General features: G+C 37.8%; 1 protein-coding gene across 3 annotated transcripts in view; it reads right to left on the bottom strand.

Moving 5' to 3' along the window:
• ANKRD55 (ankyrin repeat domain 55) overlaps positions 1-17964 on the bottom strand; it is a 128189-nt gene that overhangs the window by 85122 nt on the left and 25103 nt on the right. For all 3 annotated transcript variants that reach the window (XM_043974967.1, XM_043974982.1, XM_043974992.1), the window contains exon 2: positions 1891-2013. In XM_043974967.1, coding sequence (XP_043830902.1) covers positions 1891-2013 — 123 coding nt within the window. The remainder of the gene's footprint in view (positions 1-1890; positions 2014-17964) is intronic.

Here is a 17964-nt window from a genome sequence, read left to right as displayed (position 1 = left end):
CAAAGAAAACCTATTTATAAAGCTGACAGCAAAAACAAAACAAAACAGAAAACAGGTAAAATATACATATGAGAATATATACTAAATAATACAGAGAATAAATTCCCTCTGGGAATGAAATAATTAATTTCAACTAAGAGAGTCCCAGATCTCACCAATGGGAAAATTTCCTGAAGTCTTTAGTGTAGGAAGTTCTAAATAGGGACATGTCGGAAACTGCTAGCTCCTCTCATGTTTGGCTTCCTCCCAGAGTCCTTCTCGTCCTTTTAGTGACCTCAAGAGAGCTAGGGCATTGAATATCTTCTCTCTCAAAGCCAGAAACCAGAAGAAGCCCATGATCTCTCTTCTCCCTCACTCTCATCAACTCTACCATCCCCTACTTCAGACCCAGAACATTGATCCCAACCAATGATGATGACAGAGTGCCACATGATTGTCCTTTGAGCCAAGAATTACACATTAAGTGCCAAGCACCATGCTAAGTGATGAGAATGCAAAGGAAAAGGGAAAACAGTTTCTTGACCTTAAAGAACTTATATTCTGATGGGGGTGGGCATAGACAAACATTTAAACACACACGTAGATGATAAATCCAAAGTAGATACAAGGTAATCTTAGAGGGAAAGTAATAGAAGCTAGGGGGGTGGGTTGGTGAAGTTGAAGGGACATCGGAAGGGGCTCCTATAAAAGGTTGTATTTGAGACTGAGATTTGAAGGAAGACAGGGAATTTGAGAGGTGCGAGGTAAGAAGGTAGAAATTTCTAGGCAAAAGACGGAGAAGCCAGTACTATGTCCTGGAATCAGAAGATGGAGCATTGTGTCAGATGGAAGCCATCAAGGAGCGCTGCTATGGCTGGTCACCATAGAGAACATGTAGAGTAGTGATGTTGTAAGAAGATTGGAATAGATAGAAAACAATCTTATAGTTGCTTCCTAGGTGCATCTGAGGAGAAACGACAAGAGTTTATGAGCAGGAAAGTGACATGGTCAAATCTTGGTGTTTTAAGATAATCACTCGGTCAGTTATACAGAGAATGGATTGGAATGGGAAGGTGATTTGGCAAAGAGAATAATTAGGAGGCTATTGCTTATAGTACAGGTGAGAGGCAATGAAGTTCTCAACTATCTTGGTGACTGTAAGTGAAGAGCAGGTGATGCACATGATGAATGTTGCTGTGGAGAGAAAAATGACAAGATTTAACATCTGGTTGAATAAGTTCAGTGGATGAAAGTAAGGAATTAAGGATCATGTTTGAGTTTGTGAATCTGGGTGACTATAAAGATGGTGGTTGTGCCCTCAATAAAAATAGGTGAAATTCAGAAAAATTGGTGTATTTAGGGGAAAAGAGAAAGCATTATCTTCGGGACCCTTCTTGAATTTGAGATACTTCTGGGAAATCCAGTTCAAAATGGCCAGTAGACAATTGGAATTTAGGAAAGCTAGGGCTGCCTAGTTTACAGATCTGAGAGTTGTGTGCATAGAGATGATAATGACAATCCCCTGGGAGCTGATGAGACACTAAATGAGAGAGCATAGAAGAGCAAAGAAGAGGACCTAGGAGAGAGTCCTGGGGTACGACTAATACTAACAGTCCCCTTGCCCCATGCTGTACTCCTAGGGCAGGCTGGTTATTGGCCCTCCACATCGATTTTTTACAAATTAGGGAGCTATGTACATGATAGGTATAATTGTGTAAAGTTGTAGAAGACCTAGATATAGCTCAGTACTTGCCTTCTATAAGTAAGCAGAGGCAAGCAGGACAATCCTTGTTTCTTCCTTGCAGAAACAGTTTGTTGGATATCATTTCCTTAGTATTGCTTATCTTGGAAGACTGTCCCAAAGGGGCAAAAGTTAGAGCTTGCAAGGACTAAGATGAATATACATCTTACCTTCACTGTCACAGCATTCTAGAATGGAAGGGTCTTCTCGAATCATGGCAGTCAGTGTGTTGACATCGCCATTTTCTGCTGCCTGGTAAACCAGGGTCAGGTCAGTTTCCTCGGCTGAGTCACCTTTAATGAATTAGAGACAATGGTTAGAGTATATGAAGTTTCTTTGCTGTCACTAATTACACACATAAATAATGATGATAAAATTGCTTCTTTTATCTATTTATTTCTTCATTCTTTAATTAATTAATTCATTTATTCATTCATTCATCTATTTATTTGTTTGTTTGTTTGTTTATTTATTTGTGGGGCAATGGGGATTAAGTGACTTGTCCAGGGTCACACAGCTAGTAAGTGTCAAGTGTCTGAGGCCAGATTTGAACTTAGGTCCTCCTGAATCCAGGGCCGGTGCTCTGTCCACTGTGCCACCTAGCTGCCCCCCAAAATGGCTTCTTTTGAAGTACTGAAGACTCAGAAAGTTCTGCAATGATTCAGGGAAATATATTGATTCATTGTGAATCTATGTACCTTTATCACTTCTAAAGCAAAGAATAAGACATGAATCTTGGAAAATAGGCATGTATTCTGAAGTCTGCCAGTGTGTTCCTTGGATGTTACTTCACCTTTTACTGCCTCAGTTTCCCCTCCTATAAAAGAGACATTATACTCTTGACCTCCTAAATCATATATGGTATGAAAATTGATGAGATTCATTCATATGGCAAATAGGGGAAATATGTAGATAGATAAATCAGATCCCTGTCCTGAAGGAGCTTACAGTTTTTGAAAGAACATTGCCATTTCAAACTACTTTTCATTTTATTATCATCTACGTTAAGAGCAAAGATGATATAGTGGATTAAGAGCTGGCCTCAAAACCAGAAAGACCCACATTCACATTCTGCCTATGACATAAGTGACTGACTGTTTCGGTGTGGGTGAATCATTTACCTTTTCAGTATTCTAGACCATGGCTTCTTACACCTTTTCCATTTGTGACTGCTTTTTGCCCAAGAAATTTTTGTGTGACCCCAGGTATATAGGTATAAAAATAGGCATACATAATCTTTTACTGTTGCCAAGTTTTTTGCAACCCCCCACATTCAGTATGTGACCCATATGGAGTTGTGACCCACAGTTTAAGAAGCTTTATTCCTAGACAATTCTCTAAGATTATAAGTTGCAGAAAAAAGTGGTAAACCTGAATTGATAGAAGGATTTTCCTCACCTGGGAATTCCCTATACTAAAAATACAGGTATAGACCCTGTCCCTAAAATCTTTATTAGTGGTTATGTACATCTATGAACTGAGTAATCATACTGACAAAGATGACTTCAGATTGTGTTGGGGGACACTAGGAGGCTCAGTGGATAAAGCATCCGCTCTGGAGTCAGGAGTACCTGAGTTCAAATCCAGCCTCAGACACTTAACACTTACTAGCTCTGTGACCCTCAGCAAGTCACTTAACCCCAATTGCCTCACTAAAAAAAAATAAAAAAATAAAAAAAAAAAGAATTGTGTCTAGAATCATTCTGAGGAAGTAGAGGAATCATTGGGAGTCTATTTATGATGACTTAAAAACCCTGGAGGGATGTACAATTGCATGATGATAATTGGGAAGTGCTTTGGAAGCCTGGATCTGGCCAAGAGAAAGCCAAAGCTGGCCTATGAAAGCTGAGTTGTTCCAGGTATGGAGTTCAATTTTCTGGCAGTGAAGAGGAAGATATGGGGTGGAGATGATGGAAAAGTTGAGGAAAGTGGGGTCTATTGAATTCTTACCCATCCTTTAAAATGTAGCTTAGGTGCCTCTATAAAGTTGTCCATGTTCCCTCCATATCAGGATTGAATTTATTTTTCAGACCTCATATACCTTTTTCTTATAACTTTCTAATGCCTTTATTATTTAGTGTGGTTAAACCATAGTTTATTATACACCAATAGTTATTTTTCAGTTATTTGTGTTTTTGTCTATTCTTTTCTAGATGGTAGATCCTTGATGATACAAGCCTTTGTGGTCTGATTAAAATTTTCTGTCTCTTCCAGCATCAGCCAGTGTTTTCTGCACACAGTAGGGGTTTAATAAATGTTTGTTGAAAATGAATTACTTTGGAAGCAGAGCCAAGATGGTGAAGAAAGGCAGTGACTTGCCTGAACTCTCCCTAAGAGCTCTCTAAATACCTTCACATAATGCCATAAGACAATTCCTGGAGCAGCAGAACCCCCAAAAGGACAGGGTGAAATCATTTTCCAGTCAAAGACAACTTATAGAAGGTCAGCAGGAAAGGTCTGTGTGTACTGGGTGAGAGTGGAGCACAAGAGATGGCTGTAGGGAGAGGTAGTTTCACATGAAGGAAACAAGAAAAAAGCTTATGATGGGGAGGAGAAGAGGGGGAAGGAGTTGGGGGAGTGAGTGAACCTTAATATCATCAGAATTGGCTCAAAGAGGGACTAACATACATACTCAATAGGTAATAGTAATATATTTTTGCCCTGAGGGAGGGAGGGAGAAGAGGGGGAAGGAGGAAAGGGCAGATTGGGGGAGAGAGCAGTAAAAAGCAAAACACTTTTGAGGAAGGTGAAGATGTTGTGCATTACTGCACAAGTATGACATATTGAATTGCTTGATTTCATAGGGAGGGTTGAGGAGGGGAGGGAGGAAGAAAAATTTAGAACCACAGAATTAGCTCAAGACCTTAATCTCATCAGAGTGTGCTCATGGAGGGAATAACATTCAACACCCAGTTGGGAGGTGAGTAATCTATTTAACCCTACAGGAAAGTAGGAGGGGGAAGAGGATAAGGAGGAAGGGTGAAAAAAGGGAGTGCAGAGTGGTGTGAGGGGACAGTCAGAAGTAAAACACTTTTGAGGAGGAATAGGTTAAAGAAGATAGAAAATAGAGTAAATATCATGGAAAGGGAATAGGATGGGAGGGAAGCATAGTTATGATTGATTATAATGGCAAAACGTATGGTACCTACCTTGCTGGCTATTATGAGAAAATTCTTTGTCAAGTTTAAGGTAATATATACAGATTATGATGAACAGGAAACTATCAGAAAAACCTGAAAGACCTACATGAACTGAAGCAGAATGAAATGTACTGTATAAAAAATAACAGCAATAGTGTAAGATGATCTGCTGGGAAGCATGTGGTTATTTTCAGCAATATAACCCTGAAGGACTTATGAAAATTGCAACCCATTTACAGAGAAAGAACTGATAGTAACTGAAAACAGATGGAAACACTTAAAAAAATTTTTTTTGACAATTCCTTAATCTGAAGTTTTTGTTTTTTAACTGTTTTCTCTCACAACCTAGCTCATGTGGGAATGTTTTCCATGACTACTCATGTATAACTAATTTTGAATTGTTCTTGTGGGTGGGGGTGGGAAGGGAGGGAGGAAGAGAAGTTGGAACACAAAGTTTTAAAAAATTGATGTCAAAATTTGTTTTTACATATATTTTAGAAAATAAAATTATATTCAATTAAAAAAAAAAGAGAGAGAGAGAGAGTGGAGCACAGCCCAGTTCAGGCCACCCCAGCAAACCAGGCCTTGGGAGCCTCTGAATCAGCTGCAGCAGCAGCTGTTTCTGGAGCTTAGCCCATGGATGGTGAGGAGGTCGAGCTGTTGGCCAGGGGGAAATTACAGGAGTTTCTTTGCTGGCACTGAAGTAGGATTCTTTTGTTTTGCTTGTGCTCAGATCCAGGTCTCAGTCTTGTGTGGCAGTCCCAGGTGGGGAAGGAACACAAACACACAAGAGCTTGTAGCAACAATAGAGCAGGATTCTGTTCTGGGTTCCAAGGTAGAGAAGCAGGCCTGTGGTTGTTTGCAGACCAGAGCACATGCCAGGAGAGTGATGAACATATCTCTCCTTAAATCATGCCATCTTGTAAGAACTAAGGATTTACAAATTCCTAAAAGTATCTAGAGAACAGCTGCTCAAACCCCATGAAGCTTGGGACAATGAGCTTTCCACCCTGGAAACAGTGCCCCACTCCAACAAAGAGTTAAAAGACAAGAAATAGGCTGGGAAAAGGAGCAAACAGGAAAAAAAAATGCTGACCCTAGAAAGTTTCTATGGTGACAAGGAAGATCAAAATGCACCCTCAGAAGAAGATTACAAAGTCAAAACTCCTCCATCCAAAACTTCCAAGAATAATATGTATTGGTCTTAGCCCATAGAAACTCTCAAAAAAGAATTTGAAAATAAAGTAAGAGAGTAAAGGAGAAAATGGGAAGAAAAAGGAGAGTGATGCAAGAAAATCATGAAAGAAAAGTCAACAACTTGAAAATTGACCAGTTGGTGAATTGGCCAAATGGAGAAGGAGGTACAAAAGCTCTCTGAAGAAAATAATTGCTTAAAAATAAGGATTGAGCAAATGGAAGCTAATGACTTTATGAGAAGTCAAGAAACAAACAGTGGAGCAAAACCAAAAGAATGAAAAAATAGAAGGGAATGTGAAATATCTCATTGGAAAAACAATGACCTCTAAAATAGATTCAGGAGAGATAATTTGAAAATTATTGGATTACCTGGAAGCCATGATCAAAAAAAGAGCCTAAACATTATCTTCCAAGAAATTATCAGGGAGAATTGCCCTGATATTCTAGAAACAGAAGGTAAAATAGAAATTGAAAGAGCCCACCAATCACTTCCTACAAGAGATCCCAAAATGAAAACTTCCAGGAACACTATAGCCAAATTCTAAAAAGAAATAATTCAAGTATTGTGGAGTCACAGTCAAGATAACACAGCTTCTATATTAAAGGATTGGAGGTCTTGGAATATGATATTCTGGAGGGCAACCAAGAATCACCTACCCAGCAAAACTGCGTATAATCCTTCAGGGGAAAAATGGAATTCAATGAAAGAGAGGACTTTTAAGCATTTGTGATGAAAATATGTGAGCTGAATAGAATATTTGACTTTCAAATACAAGACCCTGAAGAAGCACAAGAAGGTAAACAGGAAAAAGAAATCATAAGGGATATTAAAAAGTTAAATTGTTTACATTCCTACATGGGAAGATGATACTTGTAACTCATAAGAACTTTCTCATTATTAAGGCAGCTGGGTGGAGTATATTTAGACAGAGGGCACAGGTGTGAGTTGAATATGAAGGGATGATATCTTTAAAAAAATTAAATTAAGGGGTGAGAGAAATGTACTGGAAGAAAGGGAAAGGGAGAGATGAAATGGGGGTAAAGTATCTCACATAAAAGAAACCAATAAAAAGGTTATACAGAGGAGGGGAATGAGGGAGGTTCTGGGGAGTGAGTGAACCTTTCTCTCATCAGAATTGGCTCAAAGAGGGAGTAATACACACACTCAATTGAGTATAGACATCTATCTTACCCTGCAGGAAAGTAGGAAGGGAAAGGGAAAAGGGGGAGGTAAAAGAAGGGAGGGCAGATTGGGGGAGGGGGCAGTTAGAAGCAAAACACTTTTGAGGAGAGATAGGGTCAAAGAAGATAGACAATAGAGTAAATGGTGTGGGGAGGGAATAGGATGGAGGGAAATACAGTTAGCAATAGTAACTGAAAAAAATGAAGAAAGTTTTTCTGACAAGGCTCATTTCTCAAACACATAGAGAACTGGGTCAAATTTGTTAAAGTAAGAGCCATTCCCTAATTGATAAATGATCAAAAGATATGACATTTTCAGATGAAATAATCAAAGCTACCTATAGCCATATGAAAAAATGTTCTAACTCACTACTGATTGAAGAGATGTGGTTCAAAACAATTCTGTCATACTACCTCATATCTGTTGGATTGGATAATACAACAGCAAAGGAAAATGACAAATGTAGGGAATATGGGGAAAATGAGACATTAATACACTCTTGGCAAGGCTGTAAACTGATTCAAATATTCTGTAGAGCAATTTGGAAATATGGCCAAAAGGCTATAAAAGCATGCATACTCTTTGACCTAATAATACCACTACTAGTTTGGTATCCAAAAAAAGATTTTTAAAAAAAGTTGAATTCAAAATTGAGGATTTGTCCATCAATTGGGGAATAGCTGAATAATTTGTGGGATGAGGTTATTAAGGAACACTGTTGTACTATAAGAAATGATGAGCAGGATGCTATCAGAAAAACTTGGAAAGATTTCCATGAGCTGATGCAAAATGACATGTACTATATACAAAATAACAGTAATATTGTAAGATGATCTGCTGTGAATGACTTATTTTCAGCAATGCTGTCATCCAAGAGAACTCTGAAGTACTTATGAAAAATGCAATCATCTCCAGAGAAAGAACTGATAGTGTCTGAATACAGATTGCAGCATATTTTTAATTTCCTTTTTCTAAAGTTTTTTTTGTCTGTTTTCTTTCACAACCTGACTAATGTGGAAATATTTTGCATAACTACATATGTATAACTTATATTGAATTGCTTGAGTTCTTAAGGGGGATGAGGAGGGAGGGAGGGAGGAAGAACATTTGGAACACAAAGTTTTAAAAATTGATGTTAAAATTTGTTTTTATATGTAATTTGAGAAAAAAAAATTCTAAAGAAAAACACAACAAAAATTGTTAATAGTCTTGTGTCAAGCCACCCTTATTAAAGTTGGATGCTTCAGATTAAAAAAAAAAGAAAATTAATTGCTTTGACTACTTCCTAATAAGGTATACCTTAGAAATACCTTAAGATGGCAGAGGTATCTTCATTTTAGAATGGGATTCTTGAAGAACAAAAAGTCTTCAAAACTTAAAGTAATGAACCTCTGATAGTGGAATTTGAGATGCCATAGCTTAATAGAAGTGTTTTTGGAAGGGCATGACTTTTATGGAACCCCCTCAAATTATACTACATGGCTATCTGCAATATCTACTTGTAAGATCAGTTTTGTCTTCTAGGAGTTAATAGAAATTTTGCATAATACTAGGGCTAGAAGTAACCTTACAGATCATCTCCTTTAATATCCTCCCTCAAACCCCATAGCCCCTCATTCTGAAGATGGTGAAAAAAACTTAGGAAGGAGAATCAATTGGACTGAAATCACATTTCCAGGAATTGAATTGGATCTTGTATTCTTTGCATTACCTCATACTGCTTCTCTTGGGTGGGAGGAACATTTTCTAGAAGCATCAGCTTCCCAGTTCATTTAGTTGAAGGGCATGCTAAGTCAGCTTGTACTTGTTTGGTGAATATCAAGGGATTATCACATTGACATAAATGTTTTATCTGGAGACCAATTCAAGGTCAAATTTGGGGTTATAGGAGTCTACACTCAGGTGGAGCCAGCTTTGATCCCAGGTAGACAAAAACTCATTTTTACTGGGAATTTGGGGTGGTCTGGTGACAGACTATTTAGAATAAGCATCAGATTAGAAAATATGAAAGATTTCAGCACCAGAATGTTGACCACCAGGTGATGATATTAAAAGAAATATTTCAGCAACTTCTAAAACTACCTGCTAAGTTGTGGAAGAAACATACAAACTGATGAAATAGCAACCTGCCACCTTTTAGGCATTATTACATGACTTTCTTCCACACACCCCTTAGAAATCCCTAGTTTCTAATGGCATATTAGGGGCAGCCACCCAGCTGAAGTCTCCCACCATTTCCCTCCAAACAATTTAAAAATAACACCTCAAATCAAATGTTGGAGTCACAGAGCCAACAAAAGGTTGAGGGGAGAGACCTTTTTCTGGCCTAAGAAAACTTAGGAGGTTGTCAGGAAAAGTCTGTGATACTGGGGTGGAGATCTGTCCAGAGCCCACACATGTCATAGTGACAATAGCCCCCACAGCAGCAGCAGCTTTAGGACCTCTCAGCCCAGAGATGTTGAGGAGGTAGGACAACTGGTCAGGAAGTGATTACAGAGGGCCCTTTGCTGGCACTGGGTAGAACTAGGGCTAATTGTCAACTGTGTTGCTCATACACAATTTTGGGTCATAGTTCCAGGGTAAAGGGCAGTGCTTGTGGTCAGTTACAAGGTAACAGGGGACCCTGATCATAGTACCAAAGCAGACAGGAGCTAGAGGTTGTAGCTGAAAAAGTTCAGGGACCCTTTCTGGGCAAAATCCAGAGCATAGACCAGTAGAACAATGACCACACCTCTCTGTGGATCACACCACCTTGGAAGTACTGAAAACTTGCAGATACTCCAGAACTAGCTTGGAAAATGGCAACATGAAAAAGCCTGAAGCTTGGGATAGTGGTTCCCCATCAGAGGTCAACTTTAACATAAAGTTCAAAGTCAAGAAATAGGCTGGAAAATGAACAAACAACAACAGAATGTGACCATAAAAAGTTACTATGGTGACAGGGAAGACAAAGACAAACTCAGAAGATAACTGTGAAAAGAGCTACAAACAAAGCATCAATGCTCATGAACACTCCTAATTGCCCTAATAAAGTTCTTAGGAGTTACAAGCTTCAAATTCCCCTGTAGGAATGTAAACACTTAAACCTTATTGAATCTCTTATGATTTCTCTTTCCTGTTTGCCTTTTTCTGCATCTTTCAAGCCTTGTCTTTGAATGTCAGGTTTCTTTTTAGCTCTAGTCTTTTCATCAGGAATACTTGAAAGTCTTCTATTTCATTAAATATCTATTTTTCCCAATTTACCTTTCTTTGCCTCTCCTTAGACACCTGTGATACTCCTAGGGGCTCATTATATTAATGTAGAACTTAGTGGGACTGTTGTTCAGTCGTTTTTCGTCGTGTTTGATTCTTCATGACTCCATTTAGGGTTTTCTTGCCAAAGATACTGGGATGGTTTGCCATTTCCTTTCCAAATCATTTTATAAATGAGGAACTGAGACAAACAGGGTTAAGTGACTTCCCCAGGGTTAGCATGTATCTGATGCCAAATTTGAATTCAAGTCTGACTCCAGGCCTGGTGCTCTATCATTGTACCACCTAACTGCGACTTAGTGGGATTAGTCTATTTGAATCTGAGGAAGCTCACTGATCTAGAGCAGGACTTGCGACCCCTTTTTACCTGACCCTGGACATGTATATAAAATAGGTATACATAACCCTTTACTGTTGCCAAATGTTTTGTGACTCCCACATTCAGTTATGTGACCCCATATGGAGTTGCAACCCACAGTTTAAGAAGCTTTGCTCCAGAGGAGTCCCAGAAGACATGCTGCTACTCTATAATATGACCCCTGAAGACTCTGGAATTCTATCAGTTTAGCTTGCTACAGCTCAGAACTCCAGAGCTCAAGAAACAGACCAATCTCTGTCTCCCTGTGAGATGGGATTATAGGCATGTATCACTATGCCAACCCTTAGATTTACTGTTAATAGGGAGCAGAGTCTTTCTCTTGCAGGAACTCTGAGGCTTAAGGAATGCCAAAAAATAGAGAGATTGGGGGCAACCAAATGCTAAAGAGGTTGATAGTGAGCCAAAGCTTGGTCCTTCCAGGGTGGAAAAACAATACAGGAAGCTCTCTTAGCTAAGTGATATGGTAGCTAGAAAACTGGAGTTGGAATCCTTTAAGAAGACCTACTTTCTAGTCCTGTTTCAGACACTCACTAAGTGGGTGACCCTGGACAAATCATTGGACCTGTTTCCTCATCTAAGAAATGAAAGAGTTGGAATTAATAGCTCATAAGATCCCTTTCCTCCTAAATCTATGATCTTATATCTGCTAAAGTGGGGTGTCACCTTTTGGTTTCCCTGCTATCTTTTGAGTTTCTCAGATCTGTTCCATGTGGCAACATTGCCACCCACTGGTAATCGAGAGGCTTCCTAGGTAGTTGAACAAGGGGGCATATAGCCAGGTTCCAGAGGGGCTAAGTTCTGGTATGTAAACAGAGTGTGCATTGGCATCGTCGTAAAAAACATTCCTTTTTAAAAGCTTTGCTCACCCTTCAGTCATATTTTTGATGTTACTTCAGTAAGTGCCAGTCTTGAACTACCTGACTCTCACAGATATTTAGTTATTTACTGGCATTAGTGAAGTTAGCTGGCTTTAAAAAAATGCTTATTTAGTCTGTTAAGACCTATAAAGAACGCTACTGTTTCTCCTTCTCTTTCCTTTTCTCTTTCTATCCCTTTTTGCTTCTCAGAAAGGTGGAGAAATTCTTGTAATGGAAACCTATTGTTGTTTACCAGGCTGGGTACCCTTTTCTAGTCCTCTAAAGAAAGCAGAGACCAGGGCTTGAGTAACAATTTATAAAGTATTAGGCATCTATTGATGGACAAAATCTGTTCATTTTAATGTTTCAAGATAAAAAATATGCCTGAAGTTTTTTTTTTTTTTTTTTTATGTTCTAAGTCTGAATGTGTACCTTCAAGGCAACCTTGGAAGTAGCTATCCAACTTGCTTGTCCAAAGAACAGTAACAGTTACATTGGGAGAGAAGAGAGCAGGGCTGCTTTCATTTGGTTCCCTAACAGGATGCCCAACACTATAAATATTTCAGGGGGAAACATTTGACTACAATCAGACCTTTCCTTCTGACTCCTTAGTCTGAGGACCCAATTCCCTTTGCCCTTGGGAGCGTTTTTTCCTGAGCCATGGCTATAGTTCTGTTGGAGCATTTGACAGGTTCTCCTGACTATAGGGAATCTGGGGAATGGAAACTTCTTTCCCAGGACTGAAGAGGTTTCTGTTGGCATTGAATTTAGGTCTAATTGCTACCACTGGTCTCCAGCGTGAAAGCTTATATGAAGTTATTTGCATCTAGATATAGACTCAGTTCTCTAAAATTCTTTCTTTTAGTGGGGTCGGTTGAATTGTTTAGTTGTTTTTCAGTCACGCCCAGTTCTTTGTGACTGCATTTGAGGCTTTTTTTGGGCAATGATACTGGAAGAGTTTGACATTTCCTTCTCCAGCTCATTTTACAGATGAGGAAATTGAGGCAAACAGGATTCAGTGACTTGTTCAGGGTCACACAACTATGAAGTGTCTGAGGCCGAATTTGAACTCAGGAAGATAGATCTTCCTGACTCCAGGCCTAACACTCTATCTACTGCACTACCTCACTGCCCCTGGTTGAGTACAATCTTAAATAAATAATAGGTTTACTGCTTAAATGGGCTGTCCTTGTACAGAATTATGAAATAAAGTTTGGTTTTGAAGCTTCTAAATGCCCTTTCCTCTTTTTGGTGTCTGCCAACACCTGACCTCTGCTGTGGTCCCCAGTCTTTAATTAACCACCTGATGTCTGTCAGGGTTTTGTTCTCGATTTAAGGTAGGAGATTTTGACATCTTTTACCCTTGCGATCCCTAGCCAGGTCAATTTCTTCAGTTATAAAATGGGGATAATACCTGGTGCTCCAAAAGGTTTGTAAAATTCTTTTTATGTATGTTTCACATACATTTATCTTATTTTACAGAACTCAAATGAGCTAAATGGATGCGAAATACTCATAAGTATCAAAGCTTTTTTTGGGATGAAGTTGATAGAAATGGCTATCATTAGTTATCCTGTTATTAATCCTTTATTTTTAATGTTGCCATTAATTGCATAGATTGATAAAATAATGGATTTTTTCATTGAATGAAAAGGAGTTAAACTCATCTCTATGAAAGCATCTTTGCTTTAACTCCACTTCTCCAAGGGCAGGAAGGACTACACAGGAGAGGTGTCCCTCATCCTCTTCCCACATGATTTTCATCTCAGCAAAGTCTCTTTATTTTGAAAGATACTTCAAGATTATGAATATTTGGTTTGGGATTTAAAATGCTCTTAAATTTTTTTGGATATATACCTTGAATTTCAAGACTGGGACCTTTGCATTAGGACTCTGAGTGCCTGATTAATGGGGAAGATGGTATAAAAGTTTGGGAGAAGCAAAACCTTTTCCTTTGTTTCAGCATATAGAGAGGACAAAAGTGATTTCAGATCCCTTTTTTGAGAGAAACCTAGAGAGAAGGAACAGATTTTGGAAAGCAGGCATGTTGAGGGCTGTCATCTCAACATGGCCCAAATTCCAGCATGTCACCCTAGAGACTGGGGGATTTCCCTTTGGGTGACATTTTTATAGCTTAAAATATATCTCACTCCTAGTGGGAAAGCTAATTCATTTTGGGTATTGTTTGGGCTATTCTAATCTGCACAACTTCTTTAATTTCTATTTGCTCTCTGCTTGGATAAATTAGTTTACTCACTATTCAAAATTGTGATGGTCTTTCAAAGCCTTCACATATTAATTTGGGGCACTCCTTCCTTTTCAAGGAATAACAAACAGGTAATCAGCTTGACTCTAAGAAACCATTTCTCCTAGAAGAGCAATATTTATGGGGGCAGATAGATATATAATTCTAGTCCCAAACTCCTCTTTTTGAGGAGAACCAAATGGCCATCCTTGTGATGTTAATCCCTTGCTCCCTTAACAATAGCAAATTCTCTCATGAAGAGGAGTAAATGTGACCCCAGAGACATCTCTTTATGCTTCTCTGGTTTAAATTTCTATAAACCCTTGTCAATACACACATAACTTACATAGACAAGCACACACCCTGATTAATGTTGTATCTGAGTGATTATGGGCAACTACTAATTTTGAAATAATATTTTTTCCCCAAAATAATTGTTAATAGTCAAGTTCTGCAGACTATTTTCAGGTGTCTGTATTTGTAGATGGGAACTTGTCTCAGTTTATGAGAGATAATGAGCTTCTGATGTATAATTATAGCCACAAGGTCATGTTTAACTAAGTATTCAGCTTACAGTGATGCATTTCACAGCTCTGTCACCTCTTTGCATAATCTACATTGACCACCAAATTCATGCTTAAGGATAACTAACCCTTTTGTAATTTCTAGTGTCAATGACTTAGTTCTGAGTTGCCATCATAAACTGATCCATTTCCCACAAATAAATCTCCATGACTCAGTCATTTGCTTGACATTTCATTTTGACATAATATTGGCTGGGTTTATGTGGATTTCATCCATCTTTTGTTTCCATTCTTGGATTTTTGCTTTTCCATAGGATCCATCATCAGCTAAGTAACTTTTGGTTACAAGAGATAAATCAAATAGCATCTACCTTTACCAGTGTTTACTATTGCTCAGTGAAGGAATGTCAGATTTTTCCAGAAATATTCCCTGAATTTTAATCTGTTTATTATGTATTCTAAAAATCTTTATCAGTTTTCTTCCTCTTTTTTTAGACAAGGAAATAATAATCTTTCTATACCTACCTGTGTATGATGGGTTCAATGTTTTGTTAATATGTTTTTGTTAGGATTCTTTCCAAATATATTATAATCTATTTTACAGTATTGAAAGCATACATTAAGGCTCATATAGCATAGGTGTTAAATACTTTAAATTTGTTATTCAGTTTTTAATTCAGGATGTCAGTAAACATTTTTGCATTTAATCATAACCTTCTGTAAGGACTAAAATTTTAGCTATACTGTCTAAAATATCTAATGAGTGGTCATCAATAAATTATAAGCTTTAGCAAGAGTTAGACTTTTAAGCATTTATTAAGGAGAATAAGAATTTGGTGAAGCGAAAGAAAGGCCTAGATTCATCTATCTCTTAAAGGGAGAGTGCATTTCTCACTCCCTTCTCCACCAGAGTCCTCAGGAAAGAGAGAGAGTCAGAGAGCCAGGCTTCCCCTTCTTCCTCCCCCAAGCAAACATCACTTCCTGACACAAAAGAAAAGACTCATGGTCTGGCCCTCAGAGACCTTCTCCTCATGGTGGAGCTTTCCTACAGTAAGTCTCCAGCAGGTGGTGTCATTCCAATTGTTACACTTCCCTTGAGTATTGCTATACTTGAGGTATTGTGATTGAAAGACACAAAGATATTTGTAGTTTCACCTTCATCTGTTGGTTCAATGTGACCTCCAGGTTCACAATTAAAGTTTTTAGTTTTTATCTTATCTAGTACAAATGACATTTATGTCATTAGAGAAAGATTCCATGAGTTGAAGGATCTGTTTGCTTTGTTTCTTGGTGTCGGCAGATAGCTAAGGTTATCTACTGGGTGGTTAATTAAAAATTTTGAATCAATTTCTCCTTTAATTTGAAAGCCATACTTAATCCTGTTTAGGAAAAATGATGATATATTTAAAATTAAGCAGAATCATGTTGGGTTTAACCTTTTCCCTTCAAAATGTCAACATAAAATTGATTTAAAATAATTTTTTCTTTACATTAGTGTCTTGGTGATGCATTTTACCTAGAGATGTTTTCCATGTGGACATCAAATACTTTCATGGTTCCAAAAAACTGGTTCTATTTTATATATTTGCAGTACATGAATAAGCCATGAGTTCAGAACTAAATCAAAGGTTTTGCAATAGTAAACAAAGACAACAAAAATGTTAAGACACTTTCAGGAAGCTTGTTCAATAATTTCTAAATCAATGAGCCTCTTTATGTCCATGAGACTTTTTAGCCCAGTCTTTTTAATACTCAGTCAATATATTATTTTTCTTATGAGTTTTTATAGTTTTTTTAGTGAAACAATATGAATTGAGTTCTGTTTCTGTGAATAACATGTATAAAACATATAAACATATAATTATTCTGTATTTGAAGGAGTCACTCTTGTTCTTTCTTCTGAGAGGAATAAAAGTAGGAGAGTACCTTGCTAGTAATTAATATGTCATTGTGAAGTGATTGAACTAATTAAGGATGATGTTTCCAGGTTTTAAGAGAAGTTTTAGTCACTTCCTTTGATATAACTGTTCTAGAATTAATGTTCCCGAGGTTTCTGTTTCTTGTTTTGTAGTACTGTGGTTTTCCTTATGTTGGACTGTATGCAACCATAGCGTTGACCAGGAGTTTTTCACATCTTCTTTATTTAGGGATTTTTCTTTGCCTCTGCATTTAATAAATTTCCAAGCCTCTGTAGCAAAGTTTTAAGTTATATTAATGTTGAATTTTAAAATTTGTTCTTTGCTCTGGTTTAATTCTGTTTTTTATTAAACTCTTGACCCTTATTTTTAGTTACTGATTAAGGAAATCCAGATTTTCTAAAATGTTTTTGGTTTCATGATTCTTGTTTATTGCATCTAATTGGGCAATAGGGAGTTAACATTGTCTACCATGAACACCAACTAGGTATTAATGGAATTGCCTCTTGTCTTCCTAAAGATATTCAAAAGGTCTCTGAAGTCACTTCTCCCCTGATGGTACTTGATCTTTCCCTTTAGGGGTATTCCCTGATAGCTCCAACTTTCCTTTGTGGTTCTTCCTGTGGCAAGAGCCACTAAGTGTATTACTATATTCAGAGGTCCAAATATGGTTTTGTATTTCTTAGCAAAAACTATGGGAGAACATATTCATTCATGATGGTTATAGCAGACTCTAGCTTTTTTGAATTACTCTGTTTTTGTATAATTGGTCTCCTTGTCTAATTCATGTTGTGAATTTCAAAAATTCCTGTCCAAGTGCACACATCTCCCTTTCAAAATCATTTGAGCCCTCTGCTAATTTTGTTATCTTTTTGGTTTAATAATCAAAAAATTAGGCAGATAGTAATCTACTCACTTTTGTAGTTTGGGTTGAGAGATCTCAGGGTTTTTTTTTTTTTTTTTGCGGGGCAATGGGGGTTAAGTGACTTGCCCAGGGTCACACAGCTAGTAAGTGTCAAGTGTCTGAGGCCGAATTTGAACCCGGGTACTCCTGAATCCAAGGCTGGTGCTTTATCCACTGCGCCACCTAGCTGCCCCCCATCTCAGGTTTTTTTAAACCTTTCTTTTAGATTTTAGTAGTTCCTTAATTTCATCTCTTTTTTTTTTTAAAGCAAGAATATAAAACTATCAATTGACCACTGTTCACCAGTATTTACAATAAAGTAAACAATATACAGTTGTATAACATTCTAATGACTACAAAGTTGGTTTTTGTTGTTTTTTGTTTTTGTTTTTTTTTTTGCCCGACTCCCATGGAGCCAAGACCGAAATACTCAAAAGGCTGGCTCTACGTGGTGAAGACATGGGGTGGGATAAAGAAGGAAAAACATGCAAATCAAGAGTATAGAAGACTACCTAACATGGGTACGTTTGCTTCCCCATTTATGCCCATAGTTAGGAAAACACCCCTGCCGCAAAGGCCTGCCCTTTGGGCAGAATATTGAAGTTTCAGCAGATAGGGATGTTACTACATGATTAAAAGAGGACCTT

The sequence above is a fragment of the Dromiciops gliroides genome, chromosome 1, assembly GCF_019393635.1.
Source record: "Dromiciops gliroides isolate mDroGli1 chromosome 1, mDroGli1.pri, whole genome shotgun sequence".
Lineage (NCBI taxonomy): Eukaryota > Metazoa > Chordata > Mammalia > Microbiotheria > Microbiotheriidae > Dromiciops > Dromiciops gliroides.
This window is presented reverse-complemented; position numbering and strand designations above follow the sequence as displayed.